The 15,554-nt window shown below is 36.0% G+C and overlaps 1 protein-coding gene across 2 annotated transcripts in view; it reads right to left on the minus strand.

Annotated features, from left to right (window-relative positions):
- The window catches only part of LOC105035882 (uncharacterized), a 33,396-nt gene that overhangs the window by 5,478 nt on the left and 12,364 nt on the right, over window positions 1-15,554 (minus strand). For both annotated transcript variants that reach the window (XM_010911597.4, XM_073260853.1), the window contains 6 exons: window positions 12,907-13,362; window positions 7,863-8,239; window positions 7,576-7,779; window positions 7,296-7,496; window positions 163-237; window positions 25-91 (listed from right to left, as the gene is read on the minus strand). In XM_010911597.4, the coding sequence (XP_010909899.2) occupies window positions 25-91; window positions 163-237; window positions 7,296-7,496; window positions 7,576-7,779; window positions 7,863-8,239; window positions 12,907-13,362 (1,380 nt within the window). The remainder of the gene's footprint in view (window positions 1-24; window positions 92-162; window positions 238-7,295; window positions 7,497-7,575; window positions 7,780-7,862; window positions 8,240-12,906; window positions 13,363-15,554) is intronic.

The raw sequence follows: 15,554 nt of genomic DNA on the forward strand, positions 1-15,554 counted from the left end.
CAAATTCCTTGAATAAATGTCCACCTTCAACAGTTGGGTAATCTTCATTAAGAACATTTGTTGCAATCTCATCGAAGAGCTCATCCGTAACCTGTGTATCGAAAATAAATCAGCACCAAGGTGAAAAAAATAGACATTTATAATCCAGAGGCCAAACAAAACCTTCATGAGAACTTCAGTTAGGACACGCTTTATTTCCTGGTTGAATGCGGCTGATCTTGCTGCCTCGACATCATCCTACCAAAAAAAATAGAAACAAAGAGTGATTAAATGAACAAAAAAAATGTTTCTGTATGTTTTCATAAATAACTGTACAATCGCCATGAAAACAACATTATCATAACTATGAGGCCAAAGATACATAACTTTCCACCAATCACAACTACAAATGCTAATATTAGTAGATGGTAAGTGCTATTTTTGTGCAAGTAATGCAGAAAATTCTTGAGGAAATATAACATAACATCCTCAAGAATTCTAATCTTAGTCACTATTCTCTATGCCTATGGCTCCCTAAATGGTTTTACCAATGCTTTGAGGAAAAATACAAATTATCTCAACTCAATTCTATGCAACTAAGCCTTAATCCCAAACTAGTCGGGATCAACTACATGAATCCATTTCCTACATTCCACTCTGTTTAGGGTCAAATTTCCTGAAAGATATACAGATATCAAGTCCTTCCTTACAACATCCCATGTAATTTTCAGTCTATGTCTACCCTTGTTTGCTTCTACATGTATCAAATCACTCCATAACAGCACATCCCCTGGCCTAAATCATACATGTCCAAACTATCTCAATCGTCCTTCTCTCAATTTGTCCTCAATTGCTATTTCTATATTTTCTTGTATTCCATCTCAACATTCTCATTTCGGTCGAACTCATCTCGTGCACTTGTTGTTTTCCAACTGCCCAACATTCTGTACCATAAAACATAGCCGATCCTACAACTATCCTACAAATTTTTTTTAGTAGGTATCATACAATCACATAGTAACCTAATTACACATTTATCCAACCTACATTAATTCTATGGAGAACATCCTCTACAATCCCTCCCTCCTTATGAGTAGTCGATCTTAAATACCGAAAATGATCACTCTTAAAATCTTCATAATCCTCAAGTTCTACTCCATCTTCATCTGTATTTCTAATTGTATTAAAACTATATTCCATATATTCCATCTTAGTCCTGCTTCATCTAAAATCCTTAAATCCTAATGTACTCATCCTTAAATTCTAACAAACTCAACCATAATTTCATCTTACAATTAACTATGGTCTTAGTTTTTAGCTACTTAACATCCACAAATAGCATACAACCAAGGAATATCATCATGAATAAGCCTGATAAATATATGCATAACTAGTGCAAAAAGGTAAGTACTTAGAACAGATCCTTGGTGGAAACCTATTGCGATCAGAAAATCACTAGTATTCTATCAGTAGCTTACATCAATCAACCAGATGGTATGGATTTTCTAGTAAGCACACCCAAAACCATCATGTTGGGTGGCTAGCTCTTAACCGGCATCACCTCACAATCTTTACATAAAGCTCGACTAGTCCTCTAGTGATTAAAGTATTATACGCACTCTAGATGTTATCGAGTCCCTTTTAAAGATGGCTTTAGCTAATACTAGGTTTCATACTATCAGGAACTCCAAAATGGCATTTCCTTGTTTCTATCTCCAAAATCGTAACTTTCACAAAATCTACAATATGTTTCACATGTGCCCATTAAAATCTCCATTGATAATTATCTTTCTTCACTAGGAATCCCTTAAATTAGTCTATCTGTCCTTCCAAAAATATTGCCTTGTAGCATTAAACAATCTACTTGAGGAGCATAAATACTAAGGATATTAACAGACTTCTCTCTTAACACTTAATTTCACCAAAATTATTTTATCTCCTACTCTTTTAATGTCTATAGTTTCATCTTTTAAACTCTCATCAACAATAATTCCTACTCCATTTTCTTCCAATCTTTTCAAGCATACTTAAGTCTATATCCTATCTTACCAACTTACTTTGTTTCTCTCTATCTACTTAGTCTCTTGTAGGAGCACTCCTAGCCATTGTATCTATTACTTCCATTAGTTTCCCTGTTAATGACCTTATATTCCAAGTTGCTAAATGTATTCTACTTTCCTCAACTAACTTCTTTAACCACACCCATCCATTAAAGTGTGAGACCCCTTGTCCCACTCACCACATCAAGGCACCAATGTCACATATCACTTCCAAGAAATGCCTAGTTAACCCTTGCTCACTTTTCATTACACGGGGTTTGATGCAGCACGTCGATAGTAGGTAATGCCCAACGATTTTCTTTTACAGATTTATGTTCATGGGATGTGACTTTTTACACTGGCCGTCGACACACCACAACCCTCCTTTATCCAAACTTGAAACCAGCTATGTACAAAACATAACCAAAGTTATAAAAATATGAAATATCTCCTATTCTTTTAATATAACATCCCTCCTCATTGCCAAAGATGGTTGTTGCTAAGGGTAAAATCAAGTTGTATAAAACAGGATCACAAATTCCAAACTCTCATCTTGTATTAGTTGATAAAAATGAAAACCTATACTCTTGCAAAAGAGAACTCTTCCCCTTAAGACTTGTTTTCCAAATTTCGCAATCTTTTTTTTTCTTTCAGCATCAAGAAAAACTAGGTCTGTTTCAGTTACAGTTGTTCCATAATTCAGATATTTGCAACCTATTCAGTTTTCCTGAAGGCTGTCTATGATATTTAATTTGGTATGTCCCAAAGAATCTATGCTATTTAATTTGGCCTGCCTCTTACTGAAACAAAACCAACATCCTTCAACGATTTCATTTAGACAAAGTTAAAGGTCTGATTGACTCTCGAACGCATAAAATATTATCTTTGGCTGGTCACCTAGAACTTCTTAAGACAGTTATTGCTCATCTTCAAGCCTATTGCCAGCATCTATATCCTTCCTCTAGCACACTGAAAAATACTGCAGTATATATATGTCTCATTTCCGCTGGAGAAAAAACCAGCATAAGTTTGTAGGAATGCCATTGGTAAATTGGAAAACAAAAATGGACTAGGACCGCAGAAACTTGTGGACTAGATTATAGATCATCCAGTATTTCCTAACTACTAAGTCATCTCTATGAACTGCTTGGATGAATTCCAATTAACATGATGGAGACAATTTTGGACCGTTGATGTCAAGAAAACAGATTCTGTCAAACAGGGAATATGCATAATTTGAGAATCTCAATTAAGCCTCTTCTTCCGTGTCAAGTTGGGGATGGTAAAGATTTTTGATCTGCTTGTGGTGCATGGACCCCTCTTGGCAATAACACTAACCAAATTGGCTGACATAATATTTCTGAGATTGGTAGATCTCACAAGAAACTATCTGATTAATGATATATAGCTCCATAATTATAAGGTTGTCATTTGTTGAGAACAATAATAAAAGCTGTTGTAGAAATGTGGAGCATTTGGAATCTGCCTAAAGATCCGAACCCACTAGCCCAACACGAAAATCTCAAATCAGATCTCAATAGAAATATCTCGTCGTATTTAAGTATTATGCTTGGATCTGGCTATTTACATCCACAATGAACATTCAAATGGATGATATTTCAGAAGTTTCTGATCTCATAGATTAATTGATTTAACATTCCAACACTTTATTATGATCTTTATGAGAATTTCAATTAATGGGTGTTGAAAATATTAATCTAAACATTTAAGATCAGTAACACCAGGATTATTCTTTTATGGTTTTGAATCAATGAAGAATATGGACAATGGAAAGACTTATAAGCAACGTGGAACATGGAGAATAGACTGAGATGCTGGTATGAAAGGCAAACAACTTGCAATGGATAGAGAAAACTAGTTGGTCAAATTTGGCAGTAAGAAATTTACAAAAGACTTCATTTATTTTATATGGTAATTAAGTTGATAAATACACAATTCAACAATTGGAAGATAAGCATGAGAAGATTCTGCATGGAACTAAATATCACGTTCAAGTGGTGAAGAATCATTTAGGAAGTAACAGAAGTAGTGCATTCGACCTCTCTAGGGCTTTGGATCCATACAAATTGCCGGAGTTTAATTTTCAAATTTTAGATGAAGCAGTTATAGAATATCTTATGACAGGCTTTCTTCCACAAGCTTTTACCATTATTTTTACTCTTCTTGTTCCCAAAGTAGCCCAGCCAACCTCTAAAATTTGACCAGCAAGTGCATAAAATTTCTCCAATAAAATCATCATAAGGAATTGCTGGTAGTATCAACAGGATATTTCCCAATTCAGGGGCAACTGTCAAAGGAAAAAGCATAACTGATTACATAAATATTGCACATGAAATATTTCTAGGTCTGCATGAAAATTTATTTAAGAAAATGTTTACATAAAAAGTAGACAGAGGTTAATCACAGATCAGGGTGGAGTTTTATGATTAGTCTTGAAAAGATTATGTTTCTCTAAACAATAAAAGTACTTAAATTTGTGGGTTTTCATGAGTTGCTGGTCCTTTGTGCTTGGTAGAGGGGCTTCCAGTTTCTTAAATTAAATTTTGTATGAACATCTGCCAACAAGATCCTCTATTCCCAAGCATTTTCTTTATCGTTGCCAAAGTTATGAGCAGGCAATTCCAGGCATGCCTCTCATTCTTCTTGCCATAAGAGGTAGCCCACCAATTAGCCTCCTAACTTTTCCTGAACATATTCTTATCTTTGTAATGGATACAGAAACTGGCATTCAAGGATTTTGGATTTGCTATGATCTCATCAGATGAATACAGAAAAGCATGTTAATCACAAAAGGAGCTGCTTTGTGGCTTCGGAGAAAACCCCTTCAGCTCAAATCTATAATACATTGAGATTAATTTGCTTATTTCACAAGAATATTCTGATCACTTCTCTTGGGTGTCCTTTGCTTTAAATAAAAATGTCTCAAGACATATGTTGATCCCTTAATTGATAAATAAGAAATCATATTTCTCCTGGATAGGGAAATGACTTTTAGATGGAGCAAAATTTATAAAAACATACTTTTAGCATTCCAGTTTTGCCCTTTTGGCTTGTTTTTGTATCTATTTCCGTTAAAGTTGCTTTCAAACACTGTTTTCATTTTAACAATGCTTTGACCTCCTATGATCCAGCAAGTTCATCCATTATCCCAATTAAGCTTTGATTTGGTCCTCATGCCATAAAACATTGAAAAATAATATACATCATGTTTCAGCTTCATGAGAGAGTTCATCTACAAAGTAAAGAGTTATGGACCTAGTGCAAACCCCTGGTATAGGCCAAGGTATGCTATGCCAGTACCTGAACCCATACCTGTTGCCTGGCAGTGTGGTATGATACGGTACCTTGCCATTTTGTTTCAGACCCATACAACACAGCTAGAGCGAACGAGGGAGGGAGAAACATAGAAGGAAAGAGAGGAAAAGAGAGAGAGGGAGGGAGACCAAGAGGAAGCGAGGACGAGAGAGAGAGAGAGAGAGAGTGCTTTCGAACCCCCTCTCCTCCTGCCGCATGAAAACAGGGATAGAGCCCCTATTCCATTGAAGAGAGAGAGGGGGGGGGAAGGAAGGGAGAAATGAGGGGGGGAGAGAGGGGGGTTTTCGTGCCCCCTCTCCTCCGACCGCATGATAACAAGACTCCGGGCCTTTTTTTGTGAAGAAAATGAAAAGAAGGGGCTAGAGCCCCTATTTTATTTCGAAACAAGGGGGCTCCATGCTTGTTATTATGCGGCCAGAGGACAGAGAGATTGAAAAACCTCTCCCTCCCTCTCTTTCTCCCTCTCCCTCCCTCCCTCTCTCTCGTCCTCTCTCCTTCTCCCTCTCCCCTGTTTCACTAGATTTCTCGAACCAAGAGGTGGACCCATGCCAGTCTGCCCCCAATATAGTTCAATACGTCTTGAACCAAGCAATTCAAGGCAGCACAAATATTCCTTACTTAGTGTAGACAGAACAAGAAATAAACTAGTCTTGTTGCATTATGCAAATGATATGTCCTATAAAAAAAAAAAAAACAATATATCATTCAAATGCATAATACATTCTAGACACCTACTTCTGGCACATAATCACAAACTCTACACCCCCCCCCCCCCCACGTCATCAATACATCAATTGCTTCAGCAATAGAATAACCTCCATTTTGGGCCTTTCCAGCATATGTACATTTATTTGTTGAAATTGTAGAATTGTTCAATCTTTGTGAAATTGCCCACTCCATATGATGGCTTATAATTTTTTTCCCATGATGGTGCAACTTCACATATCACCTTCATCTTATATATGAGCACCAAAATACTTGTCCAATCATTTGGTATTTTCTTTGACAGTATTTTCGCATGACCAGCAGTCAACATTGCATCAGTCACCAGCTGCCACCTTCTAGTTCTGGCTCAAATTTGATATTGCCGGCATTGGAGTTAAAGATAGGTAAAACCTATATGCACAGTTATAACAATAATTGGCAACACAAAGGACACAAGGGATTAACGATATATCAATTTGTTATCAAGGAAGCAAGGCCAGAAGAAAAGACTCCCAATTTTATCCAAAATTAGCACTGATGAGAATTATGTCCAGGTCCCAAAATCCCAGTCACTTCAACAACCATCAACAAAATAGTTCCCTTAAATCTCCCATCTCCTGCCCTGTTAACTATTGCACACATAGCAATGTAAAAAAGTTCCATCTGTTCTTTCTTTATTTACTCACATGATGTTTTTTTAATTAAAATAAACTGATAGATTATACGTGATAATCCATGTCAAGTCTAAACACAGTAAAATACAGCACTTGATGCCAACAGTAAGTGGCACAAGCAATGGTAAATAGCACTTGCCAATGGTCTAACCAAAATCTGATTACTATACCACCATATTGCAGACCAAAATCCGATTACTATATAACCATGTTGTGGCTCAACCAAAACTCAAGACATCCTCACAAGAACTATCACTGGACACCTGACCAAACCATCTTCACTGGAGCTAGCAATGACTCAAACCAGCATTCAAAATTTTATGATACATCCTTTACCACAAAATTCAGTGAAAGGAAAAATATTTAGATAAAAATCATAAAGCAAATGGGGTTATTGAAACCTTAATGTAACAAAATAGGCTTGAAGAATCATATGCTGAAAATTCTAGTTCCAATATTTTAAACAAACGACTTTTGGCTCATGTGCAAGAACACATTCTTAAGTTGTATACCGAGAAAAGACAACCAGAAAAGCTATATCCATTATAAAGGGTAATTGCACCTCATCATCTTCCTCATCTTCAGTTGACTTGGTTGATTCCATGCTCTTGCTGTCAGCCTGATCAACACCTTTAGAGGATTTATCAGCATCTTCAGATTGACTAGAATGGAAAGAGCTTCCATTTTGGTGGTTTGGACCAGCATTTGCAAGAACAGATTTATTTTTTATTATTTCTTCTCGAAGCCAGTTAGGCACAGCAGACTGAGATTTACAGAGAACAATCATTAAACACAGTAAAAAAAGATAAAAAGTAATGTGTTAGAAAAATTAACATCCTCACCTTTTTGGGACGTTCGGAGAGATTGAATGCAGCTTTTGCATCTCCAGAAAATGCCGCTGCATGATGAAGAGATGTTCCAGAGCCCAAGCCAAAAGGTGCGCTGACAGGTGGGATGCTGGGTCTGAAGTTTGGTCCAGGAACTCTTCCATAGACCGGAGCAGGGGACACAGGTAGGGAAGATTGTGATGCAAAAGAAGGATCAAACTGTAAGCAGTAACAACACCCTAATGTCAAGGATCTAAATATGAAAAAGAAATTGTACTCGTTAGGGGAGGGATATTTGCAACCTGTGTTCCAGTTGGAGCTAAAGGAATATGAGAAAAAACCCTTGGAGCAGCTGATGGAGCCCAAGAATGAATAGACGTTTCAACCGCATCATGATCCATCACTCCCACAGGTCCTGCAAGATCAGCATGTTCGTAGCTGATCTGTGGGTGCGGTTCGAGGCCAGAAGCAGATCTAAGCTGAAAATCCAGTGGTTGATCGCTGACATCAGGTATCAATTTGGATGACTGTCCAGTATGGGTGAAACGAGCTTGTTCTACTGAGATATTTCGAACAGGTAATGTGGGCTGTGAATGAAGGAACCCTTCTTGAACTGATGATGCAGGTAAAGGAAATGGCTGCTGCAAGCTCTCACTTTGGTTCACAGATTCTCTGTCCCCTGCTTTTACATGGCACAGTCAAAGTGATGATTATCAAATTATCGTTAGAAGCACTAATCACAATCCAGATTCCCACATAAAGCATCTCTATTGGCAATCTTCTTGCAAAACTACCCATGAATAAGACAAATTCATGAACAAGATTACAGGCTTTCAGGATCCTACGACCGACAAAATATGTTTGACCAGTACAGTTGAACAACTAATGTTATAGACCAGTGTTGAAAGGCAGGGAAAAATTATAAAAGATAAAAGCATTCTGCAGAGCAATTCTAACAAAGGTGAAATTATATAGAGTTCATAAATAACTAATACCAGCAGATAAAGTGCTTGACCTACAAAGCTACTCAAACCGAACTTACCAAATATTTAGGTCTCAGATCTGATTCATAGATAATCCTTGTAGTTATATAAGAATTTCTTAACCTGGATGTTTCAAACATCTCCAAAGCAAAAAGACCTCATGCATGCAATACAAACATACACATGCACATACACATCCCACCACATAATGACCCTATACACTCACAGAAAGGGGCAAAAGTATATTTCTCAGGATATATTCTTTTAATCATAACTAGCCTTTAAGAAATGGCTGAGAGTCGAGACAATAGACATAGCACAATCTTTTTATATTAGGGTATGACCATAAGTTTGTAAGAGCAATTATAACAAAGACAGAATAAAAGACATTCAAAATTGGCTCCCAGAAAACATGCTATGCGACTGCTTGATAACACTGGTATCCTTGCCAATATGCTGATAGCAACCCAAAAAACAATAATATTCAATAAATGGAGTGAATGATTCCTTTACATTTTCATTTTCATCATAAATTCTGCTTAATTCTCTTTATCTAGTCACCAACCAAATGGCAGGAGAAACAACTATTCTAAATATTTTCCCTCTTGAAAATCGCGACGACTAATAGTGTCATTAGCAAAAATCGATGAAATCCATGAACTTAAGAAATTGGCATATCTTCCATGTAATAACAGCAATTAAAGTGGGATTAACATCACTTTCCTCTTCTACAAGTAAAGAGCATCTAAAAAAAGACCACCACACTTTCTGCAAACGGTTCTAACAAGATAGTATCCTTCCAAAACCACGAGCCCTAGAAATGGTTAATTCTTAAGTAGACCAGCTAGATCATGAACAATTATATATCTGGAGAAAACAATATGTTCATGAGAAATGAAAGATTATATTTGACAATAAAATGACTTTCTTGGTCGCTACAACACAAATTCATCAATATCATCTGACAAACCCTCCAAAACAACAGCAGTAAGTCCGCAAAGTCAATAGGCTTTGACCTGGTCATCTGTAAAAGAATTTATGATAATTCATGAACCAGCAAACGTCCATAACCACAAAATAGAAGCCTGGACTAGCTAATAGTGGTTACTGATGATTCATTTGAAATATTCAGTAACCTGGAAAAATGAAAATGACCAACAAGAATTGACCAATCCATACCAGAATTATTTATTCATGAATTAGACATTGTGATAAATTAAAAATTTATAATTTTACTAGTTATCAATCATATTTGAAAGTTACCTAGCATGATTTATAAGCTTGTTGTCTTCATCACAAAAGGGTAAGCACAATCTCAATATTGCACAATGACATCTTGTACGCCAACTAATTTCTAGATCAGGGTCAGGTAAAAGATAAGCTAGCAGACTAAGAATCCTGACGTAACAAAACTTATTCAACTTTACTGGTAGAATCAAAAAAAAAAAAAAAAAACTTCAGTAAAAAAATCCATAAAAAACTCACTCAGCAAAGAAAGAAACATATATGATGCTCTGAAATGAAAGAAAAAAGTACTCCACTAAATAATCGTAAATTATCCACAAAAACAGCAATCTCATCTTTGAAACCCTCTTTCTCATTCATATCTCATGAAGACATGCTCACGGTAAACATTGTTCAAAAATACCATAAATTCATAGCAAAATACCACCTGTGCTTGCATTGTTTTGATGGTCCCTTGGTGCAACAGCTGAGACGTTTTTGTACGAAAAAATGAGATGCATGCAGAGTTCAATATGTAAAACCCACTTGACAATGTGGTACAGCAAAGGATACTCCTTTGATAACCCATAGCATTCATAAGAAGGTGAACTATGGTGAATTTTCACATACAAGCTGAGTTTTAAATTTCATTAACAAAGCAAAGTGTAAATTTACAAAAACCAGCCAAAATGTAATTTCCCATAATAGACGCTAAATTTTTTCCAAGATGGTTGTGCATCATACTTAACTATCTCATGATCATTTGGTGCATTAGATTCAGGAACTACTAAACAACAGAATTCCTATCATGTAAAACAAGTGGCATGTTTTTATGGATATTAGCCTTCATATTTTTCTTTGTATGGTTGAGAAATCAATATGATACTTTCAACAATTTAAATCTTCAGGGATCTTGCAAGCCAACAGATTTTGACTTGGCATTCCTTAGATAGGCTCATGAATTCAGGATCATAAGCTCAGCTACAAATTTCTAATCCACCATCCAATTCTAAAGCAAACAGCCTTTAGTTTCTACCTTTAACCCAGGTCCCATTTGATGATACAAAGGTTCAAATCATGCACTAGATGTTTGCTTAAGATCGAATTTTGCAAGAAGACAATTAGGTGTCCACTTCATACTATTGGAGGTTATTGATGTAATTTAACCACATCAAATGGCTCCTACAAATGGAGAATAGCTAAAAGGCAATTTAAGTTTAATTGTCAAGATGGTATATAATTAGTTAAGTCACCTTCTCATCTAATCCTCACAAGCTCTGTGGGCACACAAATAAAAATGAAAGGATATTTCTTGTCCGTTAGAGTAACATCGTCTCAGACCTCTGGTAGTAAACTGCTCTACTAGATGGAGTTTATCTGAGTGACACATCAAACATGTTAATCTTTTACATAAAGGTTGAGACCGGGTAATTCAAGACCTTAGTTACCCACAAAGCAGAAGGTGATATAGAGGACCACACAATGCATACAATTATTGAACTGGATAAACATTTTTAAACAGCCCAGAAATAGGACATCACATATTCATGAAGACATGTTCCTTGCGATCATATTGAAGCTACAGTATTATGATCAGATCCAAGCAGGATTCTAAAAGTCACCTAGATGGTTCAGATTTAGTTTAATCTTGAGTCATCTTTTTCTTTAATTGACTGGGGACTGTCTAGGAAACTTTAACAGTTTGGCACTGCTCATGTAACAACACCTTAAAGGCTTAAACATTGACCAGTGTTCAAAACCTTCATTTCTTTTCTTTTTTTGTTTTTTAGGAGTCCAACAGGGTAAATAAGTGGTTGATAGGATATAATTTACTTCCCAATTTTGTGGGACATTTGAAATCAGAAAAAGCAGGGTTATTGCTGATTTCGCTAGGAGATTTACTCTCTTATTTGAAGAATCCTATTTTTCCTGTAGAAAAAAGAAAAATCTGGAAATGTCCATAAAATTTTCTTTAAGCCAAGCTTGCTCCCCCCTCCCCAGGTGCCCCACCCCATAATATTCAAACTCTGCTAGAATTATCCCTCCACCTCTCCCCCACCCCCACAAAAAAAAAAAGAAATATAAATATATATATATATATATATATATATATATATATATATATATATGTATATATATAGGATCATCCCTGTTTTGCTATTTTCTACAGCTCACCTTCGTAATCCATGTAAACATCAACTATGTGATCTAAATTTATGTTATACGACTGCTATGGACCACCACAAGTTGAAAATCTTGCTTTAGGAAACTTGTTCTTAGACACTGTATCTCATATAAAAACCTAAGGCCAAAATCTCTAACCTATCTATATTTCTGCCAGTAGCAAGAGATCAAGATTTTTTCTTGATTCATATCCTAGTTCATTCCCATCCCTTTTTCTTGATTCAAAAGCTCACAGTCTATTCCCAGTTGGTCCTCCATCATTAATTAGTATTAAAAGTAGGGTTTACGAATAAAAACAGGCATGGATCTGGAGAATTCTCCATTGCTTGAAAGTCTATCAGGATGCAAAAGATAGGGTATGCTTACAAGTGTACTGAAACATCCTGACCTGGGAAATTAGAACCTTAAAATTTAAAACCCAATTCCAGAAATTCTATGTGATTTTTTTTAAATTCCTGATGTCTTTCCTTTGATCTTATCAATTTGGAAAATAATCACCAGATTATGCATCAAAACTAGGGAACAAATTGGTCTATTCAGTTTCACATAAATTACAGCATCTGTCTCTGCAGAAAAAAGACAGGAATATTAAGATATCAAAATATAGACACATACATCATATGGAAGCTTAAAATCAACAAAAGATTAGTGTATACAATAACAGTTACTGTAAGGACAAGAATAATGATCTGTAAAGCTTGTAACTAATGTCAAACATCTTGATTGCTCACTATTGAAGATTCCAGAGGTTCTGCATTCAAAGTACAATAATACAACTGACAAATTTAAAGAAAGTTGTCTTTCATGGACAGGAATTTCATGCAGTAACCCAAAGTAAAGGATACCGTTCGCATGAAATTGTCAAATAAAAACAAAGACAAATGACCAATGTAGGTGGCAGCAGCACTTTGGGATATCATTCATGCACAAAGCCAAATGCTAAGCGAAGCATTACCTTGAGTAGAAGAATAACAATAAGGTACCTCCTGCTCATATGTGGATGAACTTGGACCAAAATTTCTTTGTGAAGAAGCCATATGATCTTTATCTGTGCCACTAGCTTCATCTTCAGCATTGTAATATGGACGGCCATCTGTACCATAAAATGATGACCCAGAACTAAAGGATGTAGAACCATGAACATGACTAACTTGTTTCTGCTGATCCATCAAGTGGACTGGCAATTGTTGATTAATTGATTGAGGATGTGATTGCTGTTGATTATCTGTAGGAGGGCCAGCTGCTTGTTGATACTGCTCATGATAAGCATAACCATGCTCTTCTATTCTTCCAGTTGGCATAATCTGTGCCTGTCTATGATGATTCTCTGTTGCAGATTTAGCAGCTGCCCATGCTTTGGCCCTAGCAGCCCAATCTTCTTCATTATTGTAGGGAAGATTCCTTTCTGCCACTACATGGATCAAGAAAACAATTAAGGAAAGCAGTTCTTTTCCCACCAACTAAAGACCATTGACGTTACAAGGAACTTCGATAACTCAGTCTTAATTCTCCAAGATATTAAGAATTAGAACCACAAAGCGCATGCATCATGAAACAGAAAATGCTTATCTACCTGTACATTTTCGGTGCTTTGTGGTTTTTGACCAGTGGCTAAGAAACATCCTACTGAAATTATCTTAGTCATCACAGTTATTCATCACAGATCAAATGGCAAGAAAGAGATATACATAGTAGTTTGACAATATATCAAATCATGTGAACAGGTGACAGTTGCCATTAAGACCTTTTCCTTTAAGATAACAACAACTACCGGCCATTTCATATGGATCAAATGTTGGCAATTAAGAGATATTATGCTCATGAGACTCAGCATGTCATGCATAAGAATGCAGAAAAAACTTCTAAGTTTACGTTGTGCTTGCAATTTGCAAGACAAAAATGGATGCCATACTCTATACCAAACCCCACTTTCTGAGTATTTCTAGATGAAATTTGCCTTGTAGAGTAGCCTTCCACTGCATGAGCTTAACCATTGTTATCAAACATCAGCAAGGAAAAGGGAAGGTAGAAGAAATAGATCTGCAGAAAACAAATAACAGAAGAAAAGAGGAGTTGTAAGTGAAAAAGAGATGAGATAAAGGAGATGTGACAAGAAGAGTCTTGCACAATCCACAACTAGTACATGTTTAGATTAGTCTAATCAATAGGACCTACAAGGCAGCCTCATACGAAACATCTGGAGATCTTTCCTTGACAATGTTGGTAAGTCCTAATTTGATTAGAAACAGTGCTAAGAGTTTTACTTCAATTGTAGTCTGAGATGAGGGAGTCCTGAACATAAGAATTGAGTTTAATGACGTTACATGTCTCCTTCAACATGGGACTCCATGGTAATCCAAATTATGTAAAGTACTACTTCTAATTGTTTTGGAAGTTTAATGGAATCCATTTCTATTTCAAATTACCTAGGTTGGCTAATGGCTCTGAAAAGGGCCTAGAAAGCAAGAAGGGCCCTAAAAAGCAGAAACCTTTTGTCAAAGCAAACTATCCTTCTATAGAGGAATAAAATTTTTCAACAAGAGATCTTCTAGCTTCAATTTAATCTTTTCATCTAGTTTTCTCTATGCTTTCTTCTTTGTCTATCACAAGATAGATAATTTACCCACTCAGCTTCAATATATGTCCAAATCATTATAGAACACTCCCTGTTTCACTCTGTATTTGGTATCGAGATGCATATTAACAGGAACAACATCCACAAAGAGTTATGATTCAATTAGAGGTTAGTCATGCATTTCCTTCGACAAAGATTACCTTGCTTTAGATATGATGCCAATGCTCTGTGAAAGAAAGATTTCAAATTGACCAATCCTACAAGAAATTTCTTCAAATTTGTCTACACATTCAATGTCACAACTCACAATTAAAATATGATCTGCGAGACGGTAACTTAAATGTAAGAGATAGAGGCATACTTCACGAACCCAAAGTAGTTAATTTTACACCTTTTATTCCATATGATGAACTTCAAATAAGATAGTTCCCAACCATTTTCAAAATATGAATCATACAACCCTCCCTGCTTAGCTCTTCCCTCCCCTCTGCCAAATGCCCACAAAAAAAAAAGAAACAAAAACCGAAGAAAAAGAACATATGAACAAACATGCAGTGCTACTTCAAATTAACCTCTTCATAAGTTACATATCCTAAGATTTTTTTCGCATCCGACAATTTAAACCTTAAACAGAAAACGTGAATAACTATTACTAGGTTGAATTTTGCACTAACAGAAAACTGATCTTAGTACAACTGTGCACACGTTACCATCTGGACAGCCTTCCACTTTGCCAAAGATCCATCTAGATAACTTAACAGTTTACTGGCTACAACTTTGTTTCAATGCATTAGACACACTAATGTCAAGGTACCATTTTTATGGAGCATTTTAAGCTCATCTTGCATTTCTTTCCACAAACCATTATGTCAAATAGCTTGCCTGTCTTTACATTTAGCAAAAAGGATGTTAAGAATCACGATACTAAGCTTAAAAGCGGATCGTAGGTTGAACAGGAGGTAGCCTCATCATTCTTCTCACTCTTAACTGGAATATTCTATCTCCAGACATTTTTTGAATCTTGATGC

This window comes from Elaeis guineensis, chromosome 7 (genome assembly GCF_000442705.2).
Source record: "Elaeis guineensis isolate ETL-2024a chromosome 7, EG11, whole genome shotgun sequence".
NCBI classification, from domain to species: Eukaryota; Viridiplantae; Streptophyta; class Magnoliopsida; order Arecales; family Arecaceae; genus Elaeis; species Elaeis guineensis.